This window comes from Natrix helvetica (assembly GCF_964273705.1).
Source record: "Natrix helvetica genome assembly, chromosome: 10".
NCBI lineage: Eukaryota > Metazoa > Chordata > Lepidosauria > Squamata > Natricidae > Natrix > Natrix helvetica.
In genome coordinates, this window is record NC_138561.1 from 23,355,809 (window position 1) to 23,383,255 (window position 27,447).

Consider the following 27,447-nt stretch of genomic DNA (forward strand, 5'->3'; position numbering starts at 1 on the left):
CCGAGGGCGCCGGGGAAGTCGTCCGGGGGGCCCCTGGCGCTCGCTCCGTCTGAAGGCCGAGGCAGCGCGGAGGCAGGTAGGCTCTCCCGCCCCCCGCCCGCCGTGGCCGCCCCGGCTTCTCCTCCTGGGCCGGAGCTCCGGGGGCGGCGGGGGCGGCCTCTGCCCCAGCGCGGCTGTGGGGTGTCTGAGCGGCTCCGTTCTCCGGCACCGGCCCCCACCCCCCAGCCCTTCCCTGGCGCTGCAGAAGCCCAGCCCCGGTGACCAAGCGCTGCGCTTTCTCCAAGGCCCGGAGGGCGGAATCTCAGCCTCCAGGCGGCGGCAACAGCCCTTCTGGAAGCTCCCTTCGCCCCTGCAGAGGCCAGGAGGCGACAGTGGAGGCGGCGCCAAGGCTTCTGGCCCGTTGCCTGCCCTGAGAGCTGGAGCTGCTCCCGGGCCACCGGAGCGCCTGCAGACCCCCTTCGAAAGGAGGTCAAAGTGGGCTGTGGGCCTTTGGGGGAACTTTCTGTCCCCGCTGCTGGCGAGGGAGCTCCGCGTGAGCGAAAGGGGCTCGTTGGGGGAGCGGTGGACTCCCTCTCTTCGTCCCGACGGCTCCCAAGGGAAGAGAGCGGCCTTGGCGTTCTCCTGGCTTGGGAGGCCTCTGCTGCCCCACAGGCCCCTCTGCCCTTGGAACCAGCGCCAGTCTCTCCACATTTGCAGTTGTGCCTAATGGGACACATAGTTGGCCTGGGATGATTCCCCTCGCCCTCGATATAAGGAGCTCCCTTTTAAGCTAGAGGTTAGCCACGGTGGCCTTTCTCTGTGATACCCAAGAAAACTTTTCCCATGTGGACTTGGCTATCTTTCCACTTAACCTCATTCAGTTTTCATTCATATTCAGTGTTCTGTCTTTGCTTGTTCTAAAAGTTTAATGGTGGTTTATCTTATATATCATATAAAGCATATAAATCCAATAAACAGAACAGAACAAACATCTTAGATACCGGCAGCTTTTTTCTCTCTAGCCATCAAAATAGGATTCTTGCTGTCTGGTCGGCTGCCTTTTTCTCTTCCAGAACCTTTGTCCTTCTTCTTTCAAAGACTCTACGAATCTTACTAGATTATTAGAATAATACTATTTTTCCAAAAGTAAAGGAAATCAGAAATTATGTATTCAGTAATCTGAAATGTGCATTTCTGAGAAGCATTATTCAAATTGAGCAGTTTCTAAATAAGACAAATAAAATAGGCGTATTGAAGAACAAAGCTTGCAGCACACATACATACCCCAAAATTATCCTGGACGTTTTTCAAAAAGAACAGTCTCACTGACAATTTTGTATCCCCTCCCCCCCCCCCCCCCCAATAGCTTCAATTCACATAAAGGTTTTTTGTCATGGCACCTGAGAAAGGTAGCAGTCATTGAGGAAAGTTGCCATTAAAAATTAATCCCAATAATAAGTCTTATTTTCTTTGCCAGCCTATCATTTTATATAGGTATTTTATTATGTAGTATGATACATATATTCGTAGTATGTCAACTATTTTCATGTTTTTAATGAAGATAATATTCACATTTTGTAAACAAAGATAGAAGAAATCAAGGAAAGGCTGGGATTAGAGATTGGATATCTTTTTGCCCAACTGATTAAAAGTCGGAATCAGTGGACAAATCCATTGGAACAAATCTACTTCTCCCAATTCTGAAAAGGTGGAGGGGGAGCAATTGCCAGCTATGCTGGCTGCACCTGGAAGTCCAGTAAGAAGGGGGGGAAGGGCTGCTCTAGAATTGCAGCGCTGGGCGGGGGGGGGGGGCTTTTGACCTTTCTATGGCCAGCCCAGGCCTTTAGGAGCTGAGGGGGGGCAGAGGCCGGGCCAGCTTAGCCTTTCCCATCCAGGCTGCAGGCATTCATGACTGGTAGGTGTGATTCCCCCCCCCCCTTCCTCTAATTCTACAGGATGGTTCTTCCTTGCTTCCTGTCTCCCTGTCTCCTTGGCCATTTTCCTGTGCTTTGGAGGTTCTTCTGAGGGTCGTCATGGCATCCATGGGCCTGGCTTCCCTTGCTGCTTCGGCCACTGCAAAGGGTGCAAGAGCCTCTCCCTTTGCTTGACCATCTGCTTTTTCTTACTGTCCTGCATGGGGGGGGGTGGCATGGAGTGGTAGTTGGGGCTGTTGCTGCCTGGGAGAGGGTCTCTGAAGAGAACCTCTCCCTCTCCCCAGCCGCCACCTTCACTCCCATTGTGGCTTCAGCTAGGTGTCTCCACCTTCCTTCCTTTTCATTTGGCATGAAGCCCCGGGATTCCCACTGCACTCAATGAGAGAGTCCGAGAGCAGCAGCAACGGCACTTCCCTCTAAGCTTCTCTGAACGCTCTCTGTGCTCGGGGTGATCTTGTCCCCGCGAGGGCAGTTGCCTCTGTGCCTCCCTCCCAAAGAGCCCCAAAGCGCTCTCTTAACGAAAGAGCTGGAAGGATTCGAGGTGACTGAGCTGGAAAGGGGGCAGGCCTGCTGGGGCAAGCGGGAGCAGCTTTTCTCCTCATTCCTGGTCCTGGCTCTCAAGCGCAGGTTTTTGAGGCTGTTTGGGGCATCCTCTTCCCAGGCCTGGCTTAGCCCCCCATGGGGGAGCGCAGGAGTCAGCTCACCAATGGGCAAGCAAGGAGCAGGACGCTCGCAGTCTTCCCAATGGGATGGAACCTCTAGGTCTCTGGTTACCGAGGGTCAAGGGAGAGCTCTTCTGCGTGTTGCAGGTGGCTGGGCCGGGGTGGCCTGCCCTCTTCCTGCTTCTGAATCTGCTGGAAAGGTGGGCTGATCTTCAGGGATTGAGGGGTGGGCTCCAGGCCAGCTTGAAGTTGAGGAATTGCTCCTCCCTCCATCAATGAAGCAGCCCACTGCCCTCAATGGGCACCAGAGGAACCTTGCAAGTAGTCTGGCAAACCTGCAATTTGCCTCGTTAATTCTCCTGGTAAGGAATTCAGAAACGCCAGTCTACTCAGGCAGCAACTAAATAATATGCGCTTTCATAATCTGTATTTTACAGGAGTTTGTTGCCAGGGCAACAGAAGCACTAGGACCGCCTCTTGCTGATCTCAAAAGCAGAACGGATAAAGAGGCTCTGCTTTTCTTTTTCTCCCGGGGGGGGGGGGGGGGAGAGACAGCGCTCCTTTTCATGCGCTGGCTTGGAATCCTTTAGAAAGGTTTTTTAAAGGACAGCCACATGGGAAGGACCACTGGTCACACCAGGGACACCCAGGGGATTGCATGCGGTCAGGGAGAAGCCAGGAAGTGATCATATTAATTGGAAGTGGATGGCTGGGTCCATATTCCGCTTGGGAGGGAAGAGCAGGAAAGTTGGTAGAATGATGAGGCCCTGAGCCAGACACCACACACAAAGGAAGGTTGTAATAGAGGCTGCTCTATTGCTGGAAAAGCAAGTTCACCTTTCACACTACGTGCCCAAACTTTGGGTCATTTGATTAATTGATCTGGGAAGCTGTTGGATTTGAAAACATTCGAAATACGAGTTCCTGGAGTTACAGAGCCCCTGTATGTGTTTGATAGGAAGAGAGATGTTTCTTTCCTCTGGCTGGCTGAACCAGAGCGGCAAAGGAAATGGCTCTGCTTGCTTTGGAAATGCTGTGCATCTTTCCTGAAGATTTGAGGCAGTTAAAATGAGAGGTTGCCCATCAATTAACAGAAATAGTACATGTGTTTTTTCTGTAGCAGGTAAAATCCAGCAAGTAGAATTACTTGAGCAGAAAGTTGGGAAACAGGATGGCAGCAAAGATAGGGGAGCTTCCACGAAAGCAAAGATTTAAACAAAAACTGCACATTGTTGCTTACACATAGTGTTGTTTTCATCTACTACTGAATTTTGTTTTTGTTGGCATGTGAAGGAGAGAAGAGAATCCCTAGGATTGACGGTAGGGGTGTTGAAAGAGCAGCTCTTGACTGCTAGCTACCATTTGGTCCACTTGCATCAGAGGAAACCAGTTATTTAAATTTCATTTGATTTCCTTTTTCTCCTTCCATGTCATTCTTTACGGACAAAGCTTTTTGTAAATGTGGAATGAAAGATATTTCCAGTTCACGCCCTGGGAGGTCAGCAAACTCTTTGTAGCTCCCTTGGAGCGTAAGCGTCTGCATTCAGTCCAGCTTCTGTGCTAGAACCAGTCCCCTAGAGGAGAGTCTGCCTGGCTGGCCCTTGGCAGGTCGAGCTGTGGACTTCAGCAGTTGGAAGGCGCCTGCCGTTTGCATGGAGTCCAGCTCCCTCCCTTTGGGGGGTTCCACTCTTGGAAACAGCAAGGGGGTGTTGGCTGTGGGTCAGGACTGACTCCCTTAGAGGCCTCGGCCGCTCTCCTTGAAAGGAACAAGAAAAGAGCCACAGCAAAGACATTATAAATCCACCTGAAAATCTAATGGCAGCTCTTCCAGAGAAAAACTGTTCCCTAATGGTGGGAGTCCTTGGGCATCATGGCCAAGCCGTTTCAATCCAGATGCCAACATTTTATCTTACATAAAATGTTGTGTGGTGTTTGGATTATGGATGGATTTTCACTTAAAAAAGAAAGAATGCAGAACTTTTTTCCTCTACCTTTCTGTTGCCCCCCCCTCCCCACTTTTTTTTAAATTCCTCGTCTCCATAGAGCACAATTTTAAATGAAAAATGTTGAAATTGGAGACCATTGAGAAAATGTAAATTGGTAAGGAGTTTTAAAAATCCCGCAGTGCAAATGAGTGAAATGAGCGATTCGATGTGGGGCATCAGGGGCTGCTCTGACTTGCGATGAACGGAGCAGAGAGGGAGGCTCTGGCACCACCGGGCTGCTGCCTTTCCTTCTGCTCTTGATTTCTAACTGCCTGACCTGGGAAGGAATAGGAGACGTGCTTTTGATAGGACGGGCAGGAGACAAAAACCAGCAAGTTCTCCATCTCTCCTGGCTGATTAGATTCCCTTCCCTTTTCTTTCAAGAACTTTTGCATCCAATCAAGACGCTAAATCGGAGCCAACAGTCTGAGGAACCATCACCCCTCCTTAATTCACCATTGGAGGCTGGGTGTGTTTGTGTGGTTGATTCTCGCCTTCTTCCGCCTGCTTCCAATGTCTCTCAGTGCCCATTTTGGGGGTTTTTAGTTGCAGTCTTAACTGGAGCAGTTCTCAGTCTGGGTTATTGTCTGGTCATCTGAAACATATGATCAGGAGTTACTATGAAGGAAATCCTGTTTGTTTTATTCTTTTTTTAATGGCCTATTTTGAGGAGCCTGAAGCTGCTGTTGTGATCAAGTTAGGGAAGTGGCAAGAAAGTTTGTGCTCTTTTTCCCTTGGGGGGGGGGGGGAAGTCTTAAGTAAATAGATTCCTTGGATTGAGCAAGTACAGCAAGGACAAAGGCAAAATGGACTGCTAAATTGGCCACGCCCACCCAGTCACATGCCCACCGGGACACGCCCTCCCAGCCGGTCTGGCCCCACCAACAGTGTGAGGGACCGTGAATCGCCCCCCCTCCCCCCCCCCCGTTCAAAAAGCTTGAGGACCCCTGGTTTAATACAAGCGTAAAAGGGCCCAGGGAGGCCAAGGTGCTGCAAGAGCTCCAGGCATCTCTGCTGGCCCTGCTGGCTGTCTGCGAGCCTTTCTGGGCCAGACTAGAGAGAGACCCAGCCTAGGACTCTCCCCACAGGGACAACAGGGAGTGGAATCAGTTGCCTCCCTCACTGAAGGCTCCTAAGGGGCGAGAGGACCGCCATTGGTCCAGGATGTATGGGGGCTGGGCTAGAAGACCTCCAAGGTCCCTTCCAACTCTGCTCTTCTCTTCTTCTGCTTTCTCCACCAAAGCTGCTCTTTCATCTTTTAGTGCCAGTGTGGATCAAACTTGGGGGGAGGGGGGGGAGAGAGGCAGCAGCGGATACCATTTGATTTCCCCCCTGCCCCCACCTGGGGAGAGCATTTGCAAAGGCCAGCAGTGAGCCGTGGGTGGCGGAGGAGGGCTTCTCCCCCCCCCCCATTGAGAGGGAATCAGCTCTCTCCTTGGAGGGTCGGTCTGAGCCCAGGTGTCTCACAGGTGGCCCATCTCTTCCCTGCCCATTTGGGGTGTAGGAAGAGGACAGACCCACCACATTCCTGCGGTTGCCTCTCCCCGAAGCTGTTGCCTTTGTTCCCCCTGGAGCCCTCTGCCTTGAACAGCTTTCAGAAGAGCAACAGCGACCTCTGGGTAGGCCTGAAAGGAGGCCAGGAGCTGCCTTTGCTCAGCCCAGCCCAGCCCCCCCCCCCTCCTTCTCTGGAGCTCTCCAGCGAGGGGGGCCTTTGTTGCCAGCCCTCGTTTCCTTAGAAGGGGCCGGGCACAGGACGGGGGCAGTGCTGCTCCTCCAAGCCCCCTCTGGGACGGAGCCTTAGCTGGGGCCAGGTCTTGCCCAGAGAGGAGTAGGCAAAAGAGGGAAATGGGGTTGCCAAGCAGGGCCCAGAAGGAAGGTTACGGCTCCCGCACAGACGCCCATGGCACCTGCATTACTGTGGCTTCCCACTTTTCCTCCGGAAGGCGGAAGGTTCCCAGTGCTGGCCCTGGGGACAGGTCCTGCTGCAACGACGGGGCTTCATCCGGCGCTCACGAGCCGAAGGGGAGGGGGAGCTTGTGGCATTGCGAGGGGGGTGGGGATGTCGCTGCTGGCCTTTTCTTCCACAAATTGCTTGTCTTGCTTTAATCAGATGTAAATGAGAAGCCTTCCGCTGCAGGAGGGACGGGGGTGAGCAGCCCTGCTGCACTGGAGGGCAGCCCTTCCTCCTCCAGGAGCCCCCTGGCAGAGCCCAGGAGAGCCAGTGGCTGGCAGGAGCCCTGAGGAGTGGACTGGAGGAAGAAGAAGAAAGAAGAAGAAGAAGAAGAAGAAGAAGAAGAAGAAGAAGAAGAAGAAGAAGAAGAAGAAGAAGAAGAAGAAGAAGAAGAAGAAGAAGAAGAAGAAGAAGAAGAAGAAGAAGAAGAAGAAGAAGAAGAAGAAGAAGAAGAAGAAGAAGAAGAAGAAGAAGAAGAAGAAGAAGAAGAAGAAGAAGGAGAGAGCCGATGCTCCTCCTACCCACCTGCCCGTCTTTGTCCACTTCTCTTTTGTAATCCTCTAGGCAGGAGAGCCCCCCCCTCCCCCCACTTGGCAGTGCCACAGAGAGAGCCTGCCCACGCTGGCCTTTCCTCTCCCCCTTGCTTTCTTCAGAGGGAGCAGCGCCTGGCTTCTGTCTTTGCACATTCAACAGCACAAGCAGCCCGAATGAGCGGATGTCTCCAGAAATCTCGCCATGGGGCTGGGGCTGTGCCTCCCCTCTCTGACGTGGGCACTTTCCATTTTGCTCTGCCTTTTTCCTGGGGCAGATTTGAACAGCATTCTTCCTCCCCTTCATGGAGGACGTTGCACTCACCTTCCTGGAGCCCCATCCATCTCCCTGGCAAGAGCGTTGCCTGGAAATAAATCCGCAGCCACGGCGGTCGCTGCAGGGTGGGTGGGGCCTTTTAAAAATCTCCCCAGCATGGATAAAAAGGAGTCAAAGGCAGCAATCCCTCCATACAGAAAGGCAGGCGCCAGTCCTTCTCCCATGGAGTTCCCCCCCCCTTTTACAAACGCACGGGGATTAATGAAGACTTGCTCCGCAAGTGGGGATGCAGGCGAGTCTGCCTTGTGCCTACCTGTTCCGCATGTCTTCGTGCCCCCCGTGTTCATGCTGGCATTCCTGCCAATCTGAGCAGCGCCCTTTGCCCAAAGCCCTTTTCCTCCATAGAGCCCAGGGCTGTCTTTCTGGCTGGAGAAGTCTTTCCTTGTGGACATGGCAGCCTTTTTCCTGTTGGGGGGTTAGCCGATCATTGTCATCAGAGAAAGCGCCACACCTGAGAGCTAACGGTGGTTTTCCATCGACGTTGGCTGACTTGGTGCAAATTTGGGTTCTTTGTCTCTTTAGTGCCAGCTTGAAATGGAACTCTGGTGGGCAAAGAAGCAGCGCTTTGAGGAAGGCAGCTGCTGGCATTTCGCCCACTGCAACTGGGTTGGGTGCCCAGGCGCCCCATCACTGGCTGGAGTGGCAAACGGGCAGGGCTGTTCCTCCTCCCCTGCTGTTTCCAAGGGGGCAGCGATGGCAGCCTTTGTCTTCTGTTGCGCTGACTCCACCGCGCAGGATGCTGAAGAGGGTGGGGATGATGGTGGTGGGGGACTTGGTGGTGCCACGGATGGGCTCTCGGGAGCGAAGAGAAAGCCGAGAGTGTCTTCCCGTGCCCAGGGCTACCTGCTCGGAGTAGCCTCCCTGGGCGGCTCCGTTTGGGCTGGCCTGAATGCAGGAGGCAGAGCTCCTCTGCCCAGCCACTCTTGCTATTACATGCAAGTGTGGCGTTGTCACTGACTGGATGGCACTGTGCCAATGAGTTTGCCATCCCGCCATCCGCCCGCCCTCTGCGCCTCGCTCCCTCCTTCCCTCTTGTTTCCCTCCTCCTTCTGCCAGCATGACTTTAATTAACATGCAGATTAATTGATTTTTAAAGCTGAAAAATTACAGACATGTGTCTATCAACCGGTTGGCACCATCCAGTTGATGTGGAAGGACTGGGAGGACACCGCCCATGCCTTTGTGCTGAGGGAGGGGACAGCCTGGTCATCTCTGGTTAAAAGTAACCCTGCAGCCTCTCCTGAAGAGACAGAGCTTCCGGAGAGGCATTGAGGGGACGGGCTCTGACCCCCCCCCCCCTTCAGCTGGGCTGCTTCCAGGCTCTGTAGGGAACGAGGCAAGGCGGGGGAGGCCGTTCCTGCCTGGGGTCCCTTGATTGGGAAGGAGAGCTGCTAGAAAGTCTCCCCAAAATGCCGACGGGGGCAGTGCCAGGAAGAGCCAACCCTTTCAGCCTTGCTGATCTTTCCATGCTTCCCATTAGCCCTTTACTTTCATTTTTATATTTTAAAAAACCTGCTGCGGCCGTGGATCCAACCTGCCACATACATCAGGCAAAGGCCTGGTGAGAGGTGAGCCGCTCGGCTGAGGGCCGAGGCTGCTGGCCGGAAGGGCCACTCCGAAGCTCTTGGGGGGGGCGGGGGGGCTCTTGAGAGTCCCCCTCACAGGCCAGGAATCGGCCGGGCAGGGTGAGGCATTGGATCAGCAGGAAGCAGAGCCTGACAGGCCCCACAGCCAATGGGGAGTCTGGGAAGGTGGCAGCCCGCAACTGCCTCCCTCTGGAAGGAGCTCCCAAGGGCCGTGCCAAGCACAGCCCAGCTCCAAGGGTCTGTGAGCGTGGGATGCATTCTGCCAGAAACCCTGCCCCCCCCCTCCAGCCCCCTATTTCCTGCTCTGCTTGGCATGGGAGGCCAAGGATCCCTTTCTTTGGACTGGGAGCTCAAGCCAAGCAGCAAAGGGTGAGAAATCTTTGCGAAATCTCTGATTAGGCTGCTCAATATGTGAAATCTGACTGCTTGCTTCTGATGGAAAGAACCGACTGCTCTGGGAGGGAGTGCAGCCCATCTCGGCTGCTCTGTGGCCTTGAGCCCCTTCTCCACTGGAAGAGCCGTGGACTGGAAGCCAGAGAGGGTGAGGGGATGCCTCTGCAGGCCGAAAAGCTCTTGCTAGCAGGGGTTGCCTTTTGGGGGCTTGTCCAGCTGCCCCTTTTATGAGGGTCTTTTGAGCACCTCCTTTAACTTGCAGGCAACCAGCCCAATGCTGGAAACAAAATAATGCCCCCTCGGACGAATTAGTGATTAAAAAAAACTTTTGTGCAGAGATGGATAAATTAACACTGAAGTTAAAAGATAAAGAAGAGTCGGAATATTATGAAATTTGGAACAATTGGTACAAATGGCTGCAAAACAAGAAAATTAATTAAGCCGAAAAACAATATATATAAATATATATAGAACTGTGTATAAAGGTGTATAAATATAGAAGCGAAATGTTATATACATGTACAGATATGATACTGTAGCCCCTTTTCTGCCTATCCTCAGACTTCAAAACTGGCGCCCAGCCAGAAAGATTGCAAGAGGAACCTGGAGACGGAGATGGAAAGGGCTCATCTGATGGGACAGGAGCAGGTCAAACTGCATGGGGATTCGGTGGAAGGGCAGAGCGTGTGGTGGTCAGGGTTCCAAGACACCTGGCTGCAGGTAAGGCAGCTGCTGTGGGAGAGGCAGCCTTTCAAATCCTCCGTACTCTGTACTCCGAAAAGCACCAGACAAAAACTCTTTGGTTGCCCAATGCAGGGGAAATCCCTCCTTCCCGCATGACCGGAAAGCAGAGCCCATCCTTCCAGCTCAAAGGCTGCCTTGCAGATCAGGCCAGCCAGCCCACAGCCAGGGCCCACTGGGGGAGGCTGTCAGGCTTCTCTGCCTTGAATGTGCAGCTCTAAAGGCAATTCACCAGTAACTTTGGAAGCCAGGCTGGCTGTAAGAAAGCAGAGGGGAAGAATGGTTGCCAGTGGTTCCCTGCCCCCATTTTTTTTTTGTTCTTACCTTACTAGGAGGACAGTCGTGAGCCAGATCAGGAAAGCAGCTTAGGGCATAGGCGAAGGATGTGGAGCTGGCTTTTCTGCCCAATTGGCCTGGCCGGGAGCACCCTTTTCCCAGACAGGGCCATGGGAGTCTCTGGCTTTTGGCCTCCTCCCTCAAAGGAGAGGCTGCTACCCCAGCCGGCGGGAAGCGGCAGCTCTTTGCCCCAGGTACTCCAGAAGAAGCGTTAACAGGAGACCCCGTAGGCAGGCAGGCGCTCGCTGGTGATGCCTGCCTCCCCCTTTTCAGGGCAAGGCAGAAGCAGCAGCAGCAGCTTGCGAGGATAGGGCCTTTCCTAGAGCCAATCTGCTGGCTTGCTTGGGGCTACCGCTTGTGCTCTCCAGAACGTGAACTTGGGCGTTCCTTTGGAGCAGAGGCCTCCCTCCGCCATTTTCTCTTCCTTCTGCTACTGTAAATCCTGGGACACATTGAGGTTCAATCATTTGTTGTTTCAATGTTGGCCCTGCCCAACTCTGACACTTCTGTGGCTCTTTCTGAATCCCTGGCCACATTAGTTAGCAATTCCCCCACTATAGCATCTCCCCAGAAATGAGGCAACTAGAACACACACACACACACACACACACTTCGCCCCCCGGGAGTACTTCCAAAGTGGTCTCTTCCTAGTTGCCTTGCTTGTGTCTCTCTTTGTCACGGCACGGTTCCTTCCAGACGAGAGCCCACCTGTCCCAGCTGCTCTCTCGCTTCCCTTGATTGGAGCTCTTTTCTGGCTGCGAAAGAGTTTATAAGGTTGACCTGTGTCATTAACAGAATTGTCAGTTTCATTGTTGACCTCTGTCTCTGGCGCCCAATAGAAAGCAGCTGCCAGCCATCCATCTCATGGGGACCCCTCTGGGTTCTTGGCTACTGCCAGCCCTTGGATTCGGAGTGGCCTCTTCCTGTCCTGCTCTGCCCTTTTCTGGGATACTCCAATGCTTCAGCGATGGCGTTAGTTAAATAGACACTGTTGTACTTGCTCCAGAGCTGGCCTTGTGCCGGGCGCCCATTGGGAATTTACTCTCCATGAGGGAGGAAATGCAGTTGGGGATGGAAAGAGTGGGAGCCAACCCTGGTCTTGGGAAGGGGAAGAAAGTTGACTCATGAAATCTCACTTGGACGGCCCTCCTGCCCATGAGCCCAAGAGACGCATCTCTCTCCTTCTTTCCTTTCCTCCCTCTCCTCCCTCTCCTCCCTCCCTCCTCCCCCTTTCTCCAGCTGCTTTGTGGAGGACCCTTGGTGGCAGTCTTGTGGAGACAGCTGGGGCAAGCTAGGAGCTCTCCTGTGGCGTCTGCCCCCTCTCTTCATTTCTCCCATCAGTCCTGCGAGTTGACCACATAGCTGCCTCCCTCCCACTGCATAACCCTTTCCCTTCCAAGAGCCTCAGAGAGCAAATAATGGTGGCTCTTGACAGAAGAAAGGCATTTTAAGGGCTCCGAACGAGACACTTAATGCATTTGCCTTCTGCCAGGCTGTCACTGTGCCAGGAGCTGCTTCTAATACCTAGTAATCAAGGTGTATTTTCAGAGCTGCCATTTGGGGATCCCTCCACTGGAGCTTGCTGGGGCAGGGGGGGGGGGGGGAAGACACAGAGGCAGGCGGGGGGCTCCCCCTGCTGCCCTCCTGCAGAGCTGCAGGCCTCCAGCATGGCTGGTTGGACAAGCCCAGTGGATGGGTGCTTGGCCACTGCCCCAGCTCCAGTGGGGAAAGGCCCCTGCCAGAGCAAAGGCAGGTAGCCTGCAGAAGATCCCAAGCCCTTGCTCGTCTCAGGGAGGCTGGGCAGGTGGCGCTGAGGAATGCTGATACGTGCTTCAGATGCTGCCAAAGCTGTGGCCTCCTTTCTGGAAAAGCTTTGAACGAGAGATTTTGCCAGCCGATGTATCACCCGTGATTGACAGGGACAGATCTTTCTTTGCAAAACCAAGCAAGCTACTTTTTTCCAATGGTCTCCTGCTGGAGCCAAAGTCGATCAATGGGCGTCGTGTCTCTGGGGTCTCTTTGAAAAATAATCAGATGGTGCAAAGTTGGCCGGGTTTCATGGTCCCGTGATTCTGCTCAGGACCAAAGGCTGGGAAGGGCTTATGGAGGCCATGCAGCCAAGTCTCGGAAGGCATCCCTGGCTTCAGCCTGCATTTGGACTAGAAGACCTCCGAGGCCCCTTCCAACTCAAGTTATTCTGTACTCTCCAGGGCACTTTCCTCCAGCCAACTTGCTGCTAGTTTTGCAGGTCTCTCCTGCCAGCGGAGTGAGGACAGATTGCAAGAGGGGAAGAATTTTGCCCATTTCTTGATATGGAGAACCAGTTTGTCAGTGCCTCTGAGACAGAAACCTGGCTGGCTTTTGACATCCCACAATGTTCCCATTCTGTCCTAAAATGTGCTTGACAGACAGCCCTAATCTAATCTTTCTGCCTGCTTTCTCATTTTCAGAGTCAGGGTAAAACAAATTGGCCCACATTAATTGTCTACACAGCCACCCAAAGCTTTGAGCTGTGATTTACGAGCTCAGAGCAAGCACTCTACAACACATTTTTCTTAATTTATTTTTAATGAGTATCTCAATTAATTTTCCAGGAAACATCTTAATGATGTTGGAGATGAGTGTTAATAAGGTCTGTGCCTTTCAGGCACCAAAGTGCCTCGGGTGTGGAGCATTTCAGAGGGATCTTGCCAGTAATAAAATGGCAAATGGTTCTATTTGCCAACGGACGCCGATTTCAGGGCCCCACACTTCCTTCTTCTTGAGACTTACTTTTGAGCAAAGTACTGAGCTGATATCAAGCCAAGTTTGGTTTGTTTCGGAAAGAGAGAGTTTGCAGAAACCAGGAGGGCCTACCAGATATTGAGAAAAGAGTCTTCTCATCCTTCAGCAATGGCGAAGTCATCGGAAGTCATCGTCCTAAGTTCCACCAGCAAGGGCTGCTTCAGTGGCCATGCCATTTAGCCAGGCCTGGAAAACCCGGCTCCCTCCAGGGGCTGCCTGGCGATGTTTCATTCATTCATTTCTTCGTTCATTCATTCAGCTCCCCCTTCTGACACTGGGCAGCTTACAGCACTAAAAATGGCAAGCCCCCCCCTCCTTGGTTAGTGCCAGAGAAAGGGAAGCCCCATTCGGCCCCCAAGGAAGGGGACTGCTGCTTGCCTGGGTTTAATGCTAGGAAAGGTGCCACATCCTGTAAGAAAGTTGGTTACAAATCTCTCTACATGGCAGAGTGAAGCCATTTGCATAGAAGCCCAGAGACGGCCAAATCTGACATGGTTTCCAGAGAAGGAGCATGACAAGGCAGAGCCATGGAATGGGGGACGGGGGAGGGGGGGGCAACACGTCCACCTCCTCCATGCAGATAAGCAGAATATCTAAGCCCCCCTCCCCCCCCCATTTTTGCCTGTAGCCCTTGGGTGACACTCCGGGCCAAGCCCTTCACTCTGTTGCCTCTGATTTGCAGGACCGTCTGAGCCCCAGGACCCACCCACCCACCCCCACCCCCGGCTCTTGGTTGGCTTGTGCTTCCCAACAGGCGCAGGCAGTTACGTTGTGGTGGCAGCTTTTATCTCCACAGCGCCAGGCATGGTTGGCAACTGCAAGGCCTGAAGGCAGCCACAGATTGGCCCATCAACGAGAGGCACAGGAGGGTGCAGTTTCAGTCCCTTCACCACTGGAAGAAGATGGCAGCAGCAGCAGCAGCATTGCTGATCTCACCGTTTCTGACCAGTGGTTTTGCCGGGAAAAATCCATGTGTTGGGTCTCAGCGCTTCAGTTCCGCAAACCCCGAGGGGGATTAATAAGGCTCCCAGGAATCTCTCCCAGCCAGGAAAGTGGCTACCTTCCCATCAGCCCAGGGCTCTTGGCTTTTTCATGCATGGAAGGAAAGGAGGAGGAAGACCTGGAGGGACCAGTTGACGCCCTCCTCAGGCATTTGGGGTTCTTCCTGGGGCCTTCCACGGGAAGCAAGCGGCCTCCTTGCAGATCCCAAAGTGTTACCCAGCCTCAGTCCGGATTCCTGTCGCGGCTCATGTCCAGGAGGACGGGCGCTTGCTTTCTCGGGTGCCTTGGCTTCTCCTGGGCCAGGCAGGCCCTTGTCATCAAGAGAGGGTCAGCCTCAGCGGAGTAGAGAGCAGTCAGAGCACCAGCCACACCTGACCAGGCTGCCCTGAGCGAGCCATGCCACAATTGTCGTTCTTGACCTCCCTGGCGGCATTATTCTGGAGCAGGCAGTTCAGAAGAAGGGCTACGCCAAGCGGCCCACAGCCTCAACATCTTTCATCCCTGGAGAGCCTCCCCTCTTTCAAGGCCAGCTCTCAGCCAGGGGAGCAGCTTTCAAAACCGAAGAGGAACCAGCTGCGTCTGTAGACGGGTTACTATTTTTCAGCTTTATGCGCTTGGGTCTCTTCCATACATTTATTCAGGACTGTCTAATTGTTTGGATGGACCCTATGCTGGACTATAGGAGAGGCTCTGGGTTTTCCTTGCCAGATTTACATCCACTGGGCTCCTCCTCCCTTTCTCCAGGTAGCCTCTGCAGCCCTGCATGATGGGCTTGTACCTGTGCATTCAGGTGATTTTCAGCCAGGTGGGGAGGTGGTGATGCCACGGTGGGAGCCTTTCTGGTTGCCCAGGGAGGAGGAACTTGGTGGTCCCTCCAGAGGCAAGAGGCTCCCCACCTTCATCTTGGGTGTTGCTATTTCCACAGAGTCCAAGCAAGGCTGCCCCCCCAGAGCAATGGCAGGGTGTCCAGGTGGCCGTGCAGCAGCTGCAGCACGAGAGGGATGGCCTGAGCTGGACGCAAGGACAGCCTCAGGCCCTGGAGATGCTGTTCCAGGAGTGTCAGGCTCTCCAGGCCCAGGTGAGCTTCAGAACTCCCCTCTACCTCCCCCAGAAGCCAGGGAGGCACCTTCTTATATTCCCTGCCTCTGTCTACTCCACAGCTCCGACAATCTAAGGCATTGACCCAGGAGCAAGAAAGGGAGTGCGCTCTTCAAACTGAGTGGAACTGGTACCTTCGGGAGCAGTTGAGGCAAGCAGAGACTTCTGTCCATACGCTGGAAAGCAGCCTGGATCTCTATAAGAAGAAATACCGAGCTGCTCTGGGCCGGGTTAGTGAACTAGAGAGTCAGATGCTTCATCTGCAAGAAGAGGTGGTCAATCTTTGGAGCAGCGGCCAAGCAGAGGACAGCCTTGGGCAGCTGAGTGCTTGGGAGATGGGCTGGGCTATGCAGCTCACAGGCCAGCAAGAGCAGACCATCCAGGAGCTGCAGGAACAATTGGCAGCCAGCCACGGCAAGGTGAGAGTAGCCAGAGCCCTTTTCCCTTTTGGGGGAGTGGGGGGGGGGCGCTGGTGTGAACCGCAGCAGATGTCAAGCTTCAGGTCTGTGGTGAGAAAAGGATTTAAATCCTGGCTTTGACACAGAAATCTCGGTAGTGCTTGAACTGTGTGCCACAAGAGCCTGATCTTCGTGAGTTCCCGGTGTCCTATTTACCTCTGGCCTTGGCTGCTGAGGGTGGGGTGGGGTTTGCCGAAGGAGCCGAATTGCCTCGTCTGGTGGGAAGCTGACAGCTCCTGAGATGGGCTCTGTCTCAGTGGCTGCAGGAAAAGGAAGCCATGGCCGGCCTGCGCCGTGAGTTTGCATCCTACAAGTCGACTCACAGCTGCTCAAACGCAAAGCACAGGAAACAGAGGCTCCGCCAGGCGATGCTCCGTCAGGTAGGTCCAGTACCGATCGTGCTGGCTGGCTGGAGTGAGCGGGGACCGGGGGGGGGGGGGTTTGCTGCCACAACATGAGCAGAAACCTGGCTCCCTTTGTCTCGGTTGGGCTTGCCCAGAAGCTCCAGCAGGCAGAAGAGGAGGGCTTGCAGCAGCAGGCAGAGGCCTACCAGGCCCTTGTGCAGGAACTGAAGCTGCAGCTGGCAAGGGAGGCCGAGCAGAACAGCGGCACCTTGAAAGGTAGAGGACCTTATAGGCGAATGGAAGTTAAAAACTTTGGAACAGCTGTTGGAAGAAGGAATTAATTTAAATTGGTTACATTACATACAGCTTCAGAAGAGATGGGAAGAAGATCGTAGGGTCGGTTTTATGGATAAAGAAGTGGAACTGATTAAGCAGATAAAAGAGACTGGTCCAAAACAAGTTAAAAGAATATATAATGTACTGTTAGAAAGAGACTCAGAAAGTGAATTGGTTAAGGATTGTATGATTAAATGGGCTCAGAATTTTGGTGAAGTGGTTATGTTGGAAACGTGGGAAAAAATATGGGTTCAGAATGTTAAATTTACACAGTCACAGAATTTAAGGGAGAACTTTTATAAAATGTTTTACAGGTGGTATTTAGATCCTAAAAAATTATCATGCATGTACCCAAATGTTCAACCAAAATGTTGGAGATGCGGGTGTCTAGATGCTACCTTTTTCATGTATGGTGGACTTGTAACAAGGTTAAAGCTTTTTGGATAAAAATATGGTGGGTTATGCAGAATGTATTTAAGAAAAGAATACAATTCACTCCACAAATGTTTTTATTGGGTATAGTTAAGGATTTTACCAAAGGGGAAACAAAATTGGCCTTGTATATGGTCACAGCAGCTAGGTTGTTGATTGCGCAACATTGGAAAAAAGATTTTTTACCGACAATTGATCAATGGATTCAGAAGGTGGCGGGGTTCGCTGAAATGGCAAAAATTTCAGCTTTCTTAAAAGCTCAGAAGCAGGAGGATTATACACAGGAATGGGTAAAATGGATTGATTATATACAGAATAAATACCAGACTAGGAGTTATTATGAAGCCTTTAGGTAAGAATGTTTAGACTGATAGATGATTCGAGTAAATAATACATGGGCTGCTTGGAATTGTTAGAGTGGTATACAGCGGAAGTCAGGGGGGTGGGTTTGTGTGGGAGGTGGGGGAGGGTTAGGGTGGAGGGTGGGGCAATATATATGTATGAATAAATTAGAAGATGGGACTAATGAAACATTGTTAGGCTAGGAGAAATTTATATTAAGAGTTATAGATGTTAAATTAGCTTAGAAAATGATCAATGTGTTATTATTAATTTAAGAGAAATTTATATAGTGTTTGTTGGGAGGAGAGGGGTTATGAGTAATCTATTTTAAGATGGGGGGAGGGGAGGGGGTAAAGTGTTTGGTATAATATTTGAATGTGAATTTTTGTGGGGGGGTTGGGGGGGTATAGCATTTGTATGAGATTTATATTGTGTGGAGGGGGGGTGAAAAGGGGGGAAATTTGTTTGTACAAAACTCTTTTAATAAAAAAAAAAAAAAAGAAAGGTAGAGGACCCGCCCCTCTCTGGTCCCCTCTGCCGGTCCTTCCTGCTGCAGCCAGGGGTCCCAGTTGACTGAGCCTCATTTCAGATCTGGCTCGCCTGGAACTGGCTGTGCAGAGCCTGTGCCAGGAGCCAGCACCAGAGCAGAGCCGGCAGTTGCAGCGCCATGCCTGCCCAGTGCAGGCCCTGCTGGAACACAGCCACCCGCTGGGTGAACAGAAGGAATGGGTGAGTGGCTGCTGAAGTGCCCAGGGATACCTGCTGGGCAGGGCTTTGCCGGGGGTGCCTTGGTACTCGCTCATGCCCCTCCTCTTTTCCATGCCATCCAGAAACCAGACAAGCTCCTTCGAAGGGCATGGGCTAATTGCAGCATCTTCTGGGACCAGGCCCATCCCTTGAATGCTGCCTCCCGTGAGGAGGCCAAGCAAGGCCAAGCAGCCTCTTGGCCTGGTGGGCCCCCAGTGCTGCAGCCGAGGAGGCCCGAGAGCCCGGAACAGCCCAGGAGGGCAGGTAAGGAAGCTGGCTCAAGGTGTGTCGAGCGGGGTGGATCAGGCAGGGGCCAAGAGGGCCAATTTGTGGGTTGCTCCTTCCCTTCCCCCATCCTTCTCCTTGCCTGCTCACCAGCCGATGGGCAGATATTCTGTTTCATTCTTACTTATGCAGAGATGTTTACCCCGTTCTTCTAATGCCCAGGTAAGTGCCCCTGAGGCATCAGTTGCCAACAGGGGCAGGAATAAGGCAAAGCTTCCCAGTTTCTGTCGGTGCAACACAGCATACCCATAATTCTCACCCACTCAAGCATGCTGGGCTACGGGAGTCCAAGGGCCCGGGGCCTCGCACCCTTCCTACCCGAGCCTTCTCCTCCGCAGCACGAGAGATGGCCCAGGACCAGGCAGTGGAGAGGGGCCTTGGGGATGTTGGCTGCCCACTGGAGGTTCTCCTTGGAAGAGGCTGCCTAGCTGGAGCAGAGCTGGAGCAGGAAAGGTCTCTTACCTGGGCTGAAGTAGGCCAGGCTGGGAGGGGACCTGCCTTTGGGGGGGTTTGGGGTGTTGACCCACTGCTTTCTTCTTAGCTTCTTGGGAGGAGCCTCTGCCAGAGAACGGCTGAAGGAATTGAGGGAGAAGCTGAGCAGGTCCAAGCGGCAGCCTTTGCAGGCAGCATCCATGCTGGAGTTGGAGATGCTGCGGCAGCAGGTGACAGGACCATGCCCTCCCCCTGGAGAACACTGAACACTGCTGGGCTGGGATTGAGGGCCACCTTTCCATGCCGTTACAGGAGACCGAGAGGCGAGGAGGGCAGGCTCTGCAGGCCTCCATGGCGGAGCAGAAGGCAGAGAGCCGTTCTCTGCAAGAGCAGCTGACCAAGCAGACGGCTGTGCTGGGGCTGCTGCAGGGACACTTCAGGAAGGCCCAGCTGCAGCTGAAGCACCAGGCAACCACTGTGAGTGAGCCCAGAGGGGCGATGGCCGGGCAACTCCTGGGTCTTGGCAGGACCAGCAAAGCCACCCAGCATCAGCTGGTAGAAGGACCCTCAGTGACAGCTCTGGCTTCTGCAGGGCTCCCACCCCACCCAGCCTCTCTTCCAAGGGGGGAGGGGTCCGGGGGGGGGGCACACTTTGCCTGCGCCTTGTTTGGCAGGAGCAATGCTGGCAGAGGCATGAGGCTGCCAGCTGGCATGGAGGATGGAGCGAGTAGGGTGGGCCCGGCCGCCCTTTCAGTGCTGGGTGCTGCAGGGAGCCTTTGTCCTCCATGCAAAGACTGCGAGCTGCCCGGAAGCGATCCTGCTTATCTCCCCAGCACCAGCAGGTCCCAGCTGCCCTCTCCCCACTGCCTCACGGTTCCTTGCAGCCCAGACTCCCTGCTCTTCCTCCCATGGACCGCCTGGCCCCAGGAGGGCAACCAGGGCCTGGGGAGGGAAATGAGCCCTCAGCCGGCCTCTCTGGGAGATCTCCAAAAGGAAACGACCCTTTGGAGGGAGCGCTCTGGATCCAGCTTGGCAACCACCCCAGAGGGCTCTTTTCTTCTCCCGGCAGATAGAATCCTTACAGGTCTCCCTGGAGGCATCCCACGCTGGCCACCGCTGGCTGCACCAGGAGAGCGAACTGGTGGTGGCTGACCTTTGCCAGTGGGTGAAGGAGCAAAAGTGAGTGTTGCCCGGTCACCATAGAGGAAAGGGAGGCTTCTGCTGAGTTTGCCATGGGGCAAAAGCGATGCGTGTCTCTTCCCATTTGCTCCCTGAGCCGCCTCCTTTTGTTATAGGCAAATGAATGAGGAGCTGGGCCACAAGCTCCGAACACAGATCAGGCGAATTGCCCAGCTGACTGGCGAGAGAGAGTGAGTGACAAAGCTGCTCTTCGATGCTGGGGGCGGAGGAGTCCTTCACCCACCCACCCTCCCTTGGTGAAATCAGACCAGGTGCCTGCTTAATTTAGGATGGACTGAAAAACAGCTATGGGTACCTTTAAATTCCAGGCACCTTTCCTTTCAAAAGCCTGCCGTGAGCACGAGGGTTGGGGGTTACTGAACCGAAGGGGTTCTCTGCACCCCTTTTCCTTCCCACAGCCTTCTGCATCAACTATCAGAGAGGCTGCAAGAGGACAACCGATGGTTGAAGAACGAAGTCAACGAGAAGCGCATTGTATGTGAGCGCATCAAGGTGAGTGCAAGAACCACCAGAGGCTGGCAGGAGAGCAGATGATGCCCAGTTACAGCCCACCTCTCATTTCCTTCATGGGCCAAGCAGCAGAGGGAGATGGTAGAAAAGAGGGGCCCCCACCCCCCCGGTCCACAGACCGAAACCAGTCTGCGGCTTGCTGGGAACTGAGCCAGGCAAATAAGTGGGTGAGCACATAAAACGATCCCCTCCGCCTGTTGCTGGCCCATGGGGCTAGAAAGTCGGGGGTCCGCTGGCCTCAAGGGAGACTACTTGGACCTCCTGCTACAGAAGCCCCTTTATTGAAACGATGAGAGCAGAGGATTGCAGTCTTTCAGGGGGAGCCACTTTACAAAAGGGGCCTTGGTCTCCCGTGGCCTTATTCCCTCCCGCTCACCCAGAACGGGGTCGCAAGGTCACCGGTGGGAGAGAATTGGGCCTCCAGCTCCCGTTTGCATGTAGAAGCAGCAAGCGGCCCGGGAGAAATATAAAGCTGGACTAGGAAGGGTTTGGCCTGGTTCCACAAGCACCAGTAAAAACACTGGGAGGTTCTAGATGACGACGTTTCTGCTTGCAGGCTCTCCGCAACGACGATTTGGAGCCACAGGCTGCACTGCAACAACTCTGGCACATACTTCTGCTGTGAGAGTGAGTGGGCTGCTTCCATTCCCATCGCACTCCTCCACTTTTCCAGGGGCCACAGCCAGAGAAGGCAGCTCTGGAGTGAAGGCAAACCGTGTCCAGAAAAGCTGGTCTGCAGCCGGCAGGGGTCCCTCCCCGCAGACCAGGCTTTGCTATCAAGAGAACCCGTCTCTAAGTGCCCCCATCCGTGGCTGCTGCCGTCATGTCCCACTGCTAGCAGAGTGCCACCCTTGCTTGAAAGAAACACCCGAGAGCCACCAAAAGAGTCCAGGAGCAACAATGTTTATATAAACAATAAAATGATATCCTGATCTCGGCAACAGAGACAGCACGAAGCTATATATAATGCAGAGACGTCCGTGGCTAGAGGCCAAAGCGAGCTGGGGTATGGCGAGGGGTGGCAAGCTGGCCTTGTTCCTTGCGCCCTGGGGTATAAATCTTTGTGGACCTGCAGAAAGGGGCACAAAGGAAAGGCTGAAGAGCGCAGACAACTCCAGGCTCGGGACTTTTCCCCTGCAAAAGGAGCCCACGGGGTCATACCTGACGCTGCCCATCGGGTTGCAACGCTCCTGTTCTTCTCTGCGAGCGCGGAGCTGCTCTTCCGCCAGAGCCATCTCTTCCTCCATGGCAGAGGCTTCCTCCTTGGCTCGCCGCCGGCTCTCCTGGAACAGAACAAGCAGCCATGCAAGATCCCATCCGTCTTCTTCCATCCTGCTTTAACTATGAAATGAGGCCCAACCCAAACACTGCTACACAGACTTCATGTCTGTTATCTCGGTTGACGAGCAGCGGCGCTTATTATTTTTTAAAAAGTATTTCCAGCTTGCCGGGCATCAGAGCCGGGTTTCTTTTTCTTTTGGAGCAACTGGACGGTTTCCCCGCGGCTCCTCCTCACCTGACGAGACTTGCCAGCATGCTTGATACTGTAGAACATGGGCCCCAATTCAGCCAGCCATTCCCCATCCACAGCTGTGACACACTGCATGTACTCCTGCAGGGGGAAAGGCAGAGGTGAGGGAGCCGGCCATCCCTGCCAGCATTTTCAGTTGCAGGCCCCCTTTCTCCCAACGCATCCCCTCACCTTGGTGGTCATCACCAGTTCATGGTAGACAATGTAGTCGGGAGTGTAGCCCATCCCAAAAAGAGAGCTGGTAGGGTGCAGGTGGCAGCGCATCCCTGTGCGGACGTTGACGTACTCCCCGATGCCCTGCAGCAGAGCAGGAAGGTCAGAGTTGCCTGGCCCCACTTCCTCCTTGGGCCTTTAACTGAACAAGCCTCCCAGAAGACCCGGGAGGGAAGGGGGCCTTGGGTGGAAGCCATGTGGGAAATCTGTCATTCATCCTCCACGTGGAGACAGCATCATGGGGTTTTGGATATGGCATTCCAGAACATCCCTTCATGGACAGGGTCCGGATTAGCCGAGGGAACGCCTGGCAGAGAGGGACCTACAGTTGAAGGGTCCCAGGAGTTAGGCTTCTTTATGCAGCATTCCCCCCACCCCTCAAGTTAGCTCTATCCCCGTTGATATTCAGGGCTGCCTTCAAAACCTGGTTGCGTCATCAGAGTCTCAGGAAACTCAGACCCTTTTAAGGTGGCTCCCCATTGGTGGTTGCGCTCTGTGTGGGGTTTGGTTTTTAATGATAAATATTTTTATAATTTGTAACAGTTGTTTTTACATTGTGTTTTATTATTTCCTGCTGCTAAGTCACTTCCAATGTATATAACTTTGATATACTAAATAAATAAAATGGAGCTTTCTTGGTGCTGGGCAGGATCCAGACCTGGCCTCCTGAGGCTCACAAAGAATCTGTCGGAGGATGATGGGGAGGGAAACGAGCTCAGCAAGTTGTAAGGCGGCCTTGTGCCCCCCCCCCTCCTCCCAATAAGCCACAGACGGAGGAGCAGGCCACTATGCAACCGACGGAGGCAAGAAGAATCCCTCACCTTCAACTTTGCAGCCTGGTGAAAGTAAGCAGCACAGATGCACTTGCGAACCACATCCCAATCGGTGCCGCAGGAGGCCAGGCTCATGTGTTGCTGCACCATGATGTCTTTCAGCTGCGCTCGCACCTCCCGCACCTGGAAGGCAAGGGCCAGAGCAGGTTCAGCTCCGTTCACGGGCACTCTGTGCCTCTTGGGCCTCCCCCAACACCCACCTTGCGCATGGCCTTGGCGTGAATGAAGTGCTCATTGCACCAGAGCGTCGAATAGCTGTTATTTTTCCACTGCAGATAAACATTCAGGTAAGTCAAGTGGTCGCTCTCAGGAACAGCAAACTTCTCTCGCACCTGGTCGCTTTCTTCCTCCCGACCCTGCAGAGAGATGGCAGAAAGGAAAGTGACAGACCAGGAAGCCCATTCCTGAGAGTAAAGACCAACGGAAACCCTGACCCACCTTTGGCCGGTAAAAAATGGCTGGGACCGAGAGCATGGAGACAATCAGCAGGATCTCTGAACTGCAGCCCATGTCACAAGAAACAATCAGCATCTTGGAGAGAGCTGGATCCAGGGGAAACTCCACCATCAGACGTCCAGTCGATGTCAGACCACCTGCAGGGACAGTAACCTGAGCCAAGCCCCACAGAAGAAGCACATGCCCCCCACATATGGGGGGAGGGGGGGGAGGATTGTTCCACCCAACCTGTGTTATCAAGCGCCCCGAGAATCCACAACTGGTACATTGAGTTGAGCATGTTGTCTTCTGGAGGGGGATCCATAAAGTGGAACTGCAGCAGGTCCTGCACCCCTAAAGACTTGAGAAGCAGCACCACATTGGCCAGATTGGTACGTTGGATCTCGGGGACAGTGGTGGTCAGCAGTTCATTCTTGTAAGCACTCTGGGTGTAGAGTCTGCTCGGGAAAGAGAGCAACCACCTCAGTGGAAGAACGAGGTTTGGCAGCGGCAGACGAGCATTTACTGCGGTGCCCAATGGCTGCAAGGAGACCCCCTTGGATACGTACAACTCCTACCTGAAGCACTGACCTGGGCCTGTCCTTCCAGCTCGGCCAGAGCGCTGATTTGCATTAGCCTGGCTGATTGGATAGATCTGCAGGGCATCCATGCCAATCCGTGGGTTGAAGACCTGAGATGTAACAAGTAGGGTTAGTCGAGGCTTCATCCCTAGGACCTTATGCTCTCCATAAGCAAGCTTCCTTACCTTCAGTTTGCAATATCCAGAGTCGATCACAAACATGATCCCATCCACCGTCAACGAGGTTTCTGCGATATTGGTGGCCACAATACACTTCCTGACTCCATCTGGTGCCTGCCAAGAATCCAAGTTTCAAGATGCAGCTACTAATCCATCTTCAGTTGAAATGCTCAGCTTCCCCCAAGGAAAGGCCCTGAGGTGGTGGCTTTTGATTCCAGCATCTTTGCCTTCAGAAGCTAAGTCCTATAAAGGCTTGAACTAGCAATCCCTTTGACCGAAATGGCCTGTATCGACAGCTCCTGAAAAGGCTTCTAGTTTCTACTTCCTAAGAAGAGAAAGATGTTTGACTTCTCAAGCCATGGCACAAAATTCATCTACTTCCAAGACTCTCATTTTGTGCTGCAGATCAGGCTGCTTGCCAATCATTCTACTCATCTTGAGCTTGGGAGAAACCATGTTAGACGCTTCTTCAAGTATCTAGGTACCATTGCCAAGAAATCCGAGATCGTCACTAGTGGAAAGGCAGCAGGCCGTACCTTCTGGAAGATCTTGGCCTGCAAATCTGAGGGTAGCTGAGAATAGATCGGTAGCACAGCCAGAGCAGGAGCATTTTCCAGCTCTTCCAGATGTTCCACAATCTGCTCAGACGTAACCTGCAAGATGAGGCGAGGCAAATATATGTGCATTAGGGGGCTGACTAGGATCTGAAACACTCCCACAGATGGACTCACCTCGATGTCCTCCTGGCCTGGCATGAAAATGAGGATATCTCCAGGGGTGCTGGAGAGGTGGACCTGCAGGGCCTGCTTCACGGCGGCCTCCACATAGTCTTCTTGCGGAGTCTGAAAGAGCAAAAAGGAGGCTGATACACCCATCCGGGGCTCACCTGGACGGCCTGCTCCAGGCCTTTGCTTACCCCATACCTTGCTAAAGAGAACGTCAACAGGAAATGTGCGGCCTGGAATGTGGAAGATGGGCACATTTCCAAAGAAAGACGCAAACTTCTCTGCATCCATGGTGGCCGAGGTAACAATCAGCTTGAGATCTGAGCGGCGGGCTACCACCTATGAAAAGACAGGATAGTTGCCCAAGAGTGATAGGAAAATCCCAAATGACCCCTTTACGGCCACTCATTTTGCCTTCTTCCTTCCTTTTGCCCAATGAAAGTTTCAGACAGAAATCCTTTGATTCTCCAAGGTGACGCCACTTTCATATCATGGCTGCCTAGGTAATAGGCTGCTTCTGCTCAGCTGCCTTTTTGCAACCCTCCTAACAAAACATTGAAACGGGCAGCCAATGCACTTTAACCAGTTGTGCTCACCACTAAACCTGACCCAGCAGCACTACAGAGAGGGTGGCTGAGGCTGGCCATTTGGACTTAAGGAGGAGTTCCCAGTCATTTGTGGAGCAAAGATTCATTCTGAAGATTGTACTAACAACACCCTGACGGAGAAAGAGCTAAACGAACACCTATTTAGAAAGGACCTTGGAGGTCTTCTGCTCTATACCATACTATATTTAAGAAGCAACCATCAAAACTGTTGCTTTGAATAAGCCCAATGATATGAAGAAAATACCTTTAGAGACGGATGAAAAGACGCTGCCTAGTGAATGGAGCCTCACCCCCAGCTGTACAGGGGGTGGAACAAGAGGTTCAGAAGGGACCCTCTTCTCTGAGTTCAGAAGCTGTAAATGTGACTCTCAAGGCTGTGTTAATGTAATCTGAGAGTAGAAGAGTGAGCTCGTCTAGTCATGTTTCTTGTCTCGTCTACCTGCTAAGACTGACAATCTGACGCTCTGAAGCTCCTATAAAGCCAGGCCATTGGAAACAGCATCTCTAGAAGGCTCTGGGTTGCCCACCTACAGCAATGCGGTGTGTACCTGCTGGCCGTACTGCTGAATGGATAAAGGCTGAGCGAGATTGGCAATTGCAGCCTAAACAGGTGAAGGATCCGAATAGGCCCAGGGCCACTTTCATTGAAACCCAAGCAAGGGCCCTCAGTCCTCTAAGCCCTCAAAACGGATGACAATGTTCCACATTAGAAGCTTTTGCAACACTCAGTTGGCTCTCTTAGGATAAAATCAGGAGGGGCTTCAGACGTGCAATTGGAAAGATGCAACATAGGCAACGCAGGATCAGTGGTGTGGCTTCTGTGCTGCAGTGAAGTGCCCACCACCCCCAAGGGGAAAAGCTGGGGCTTCCTGCCCACAACTGCCACCAACACCACCAATCAGCTGGCCACACCCAGGGTGTTTACAAGCTCAACCCCCTCTCCCCCCCCCCCTTTCTGGGAGATTAAAAGTGTGACTGGAAGGCTATTCATTTTCCATTTACCCACTAAGAGTCCATTTCAGCCTGGGTCCTACTAACCCTAGGAGCCTCACCTCCTCCCATCTTCAATACCCAGCATTTGAAGATGAACAGGCAAATGAGTACAGGGAGGGAGAGGGAGACGTATTCCTCTGCTGCAGGAACCCTGCCAGACACCCCAGGCAAAGCCTACCAGGCACCTACTTCTCGCAGAAGGCCAAACAGCACATCGGTGTTGAGCGAGCGTTCATGAGCCTCGTCCATGATGATGGCACTGTAGTGGTCAAGATCAGCTTCCCGCAGAGACTCTCGTAGCAGGATCCCATCCGTCATGTACTTAATCACGGTACTCTCCGAAGTGCAGTCCTCAAAGCGGATGGCGTAGCCCACCTGGCCCAGGCACAAGGTCTCACCAAGCAGGCCAGGAGGAGCCCAGCCCCCATGGCCCTCAGCTGGCCTCTGAGTGAAGGAAGCTGACCCACAGCCTCGCCCAGACGTCCCACCGCCTGCAGCACTCACCTCCTCCCCAAGGGCCACATTCATCTCCTCACTAACGCGCTTGGCCACAGACATGGCAGCCACTCGGCGTGGTTGTGTGCAGCCAATCATGCCATAGTCTGTGTAGCCATCCTCGTGTAGGTACTGCGTCAACTGCGTTGTTTTGCCACTGCCCGTCTCTCCCACCACAATCACAATACTGTTGTCTCTGTCAGGAGGAGGTAGCAAGCTCTGTCACTGGCTGCAATGATGCGGTGCAAAGACCCTCCGCCCCCTCCTGGAGTTTTCAATTTGCAAAATGCCTCAATATTCCACACACTGTTTAATACAGGCGTTCCGCATCATTTTATTTGTTCAGGGCCTATACCAGAATCTACTGGGTTCTCAACAGCGTAGCATTGGCTTCAGTAAGGCAGCTGCCCTCCCATCCCATTGTCTGTTCCAAGAGAAGTCTTGGTGAAG

The 27,447-nt window shown here is 53.3% G+C and overlaps 2 protein-coding genes across 4 annotated transcripts in view; one reads left to right on the plus strand and one right to left on the minus strand.

Annotated features, from left to right (window-relative positions):
* PMFBP1 (polyamine modulated factor 1 binding protein 1) lies at positions 1–21,345 on the plus strand. The gene is made up of 15 exons (XM_081963419.1): positions 1–76; positions 9,919–10,077; positions 15,146–15,298; positions 15,381–15,737; positions 16,034–16,156; positions 16,276–16,396; positions 17,820–17,959; positions 18,061–18,241; positions 18,601–18,715; positions 18,804–18,924; positions 19,007–19,171; positions 19,764–19,873; positions 19,990–20,064; positions 20,293–20,386; positions 20,961–21,345. Exons 2-15 carry the CDS (start codon positions 9,973–9,975, stop codon positions 21,027–21,029), a joined length of 1,929 nt encoding a protein of 642 aa, XP_081819545.1. The 5' UTR covers positions 1–76; positions 9,919–9,972; the 3' UTR covers positions 21,030–21,345.
* Positions 21,287–27,447, minus strand: part of DHX38 (DEAH-box helicase 38) — a 10,223-nt gene continuing 4,062 nt past the window's right edge. For 2 of the 3 annotated variants that reach the window (XM_081963417.1, XM_081963416.1), the window contains 14 exons: positions 27,007–27,193; positions 26,692–26,877; positions 25,100–25,240; positions 24,713–25,018; positions 24,183–24,290; positions 23,995–24,107; positions 23,666–23,874; positions 23,420–23,574; positions 23,182–23,337; positions 22,970–23,104; positions 22,107–22,232; positions 21,921–22,016; positions 21,566–21,687; positions 21,287–21,473 (listed from right to left, as the gene is read on the minus strand). In XM_081963417.1, coding sequence (XP_081819543.1) covers positions 21,389–21,473; positions 21,566–21,687; positions 21,921–22,016; positions 22,107–22,232; positions 22,970–23,104; positions 23,182–23,337; positions 23,420–23,574; positions 23,666–23,874; positions 23,995–24,107; positions 24,183–24,290; positions 24,713–25,018; positions 25,100–25,240; positions 26,692–26,877; positions 27,007–27,193 — 2,125 coding nt within the window. In that variant the 3' untranslated portion in view covers positions 21,287–21,388. The remainder of the gene's footprint in view (positions 21,474–21,565; positions 21,688–21,920; positions 22,017–22,106; positions 22,233–22,969; positions 23,105–23,181; positions 23,338–23,419; positions 23,575–23,665; positions 23,875–23,994; positions 24,108–24,182; positions 24,291–24,712; positions 25,019–25,099; positions 25,241–26,691; positions 26,878–27,006; positions 27,194–27,447) is intronic. The other variant, XM_081963418.1, reaches the window with a different exon arrangement.

Coding starts and splice junctions, on each gene's coding strand:
- PMFBP1 (XM_081963419.1), top strand. CDS start 9,973: ATGGAAAGGGCTCATCTGATGGGACAGGAGCAGGTCAAACTGCATGGG. Junction 15,738..16,033: donor TGGCAGCCAGCCACGGCAAG/GTGAGAGTAGCC, acceptor GCTCTGTCTCAG/TGGCTGCAGGAAAAGGAAGC. Junction 16,397..17,819: donor GAACAGCGGCACCTTGAAAG/GTAGAGGACCTT, acceptor GCCTCATTTCAG/ATCTGGCTCGCCTGGAACTG.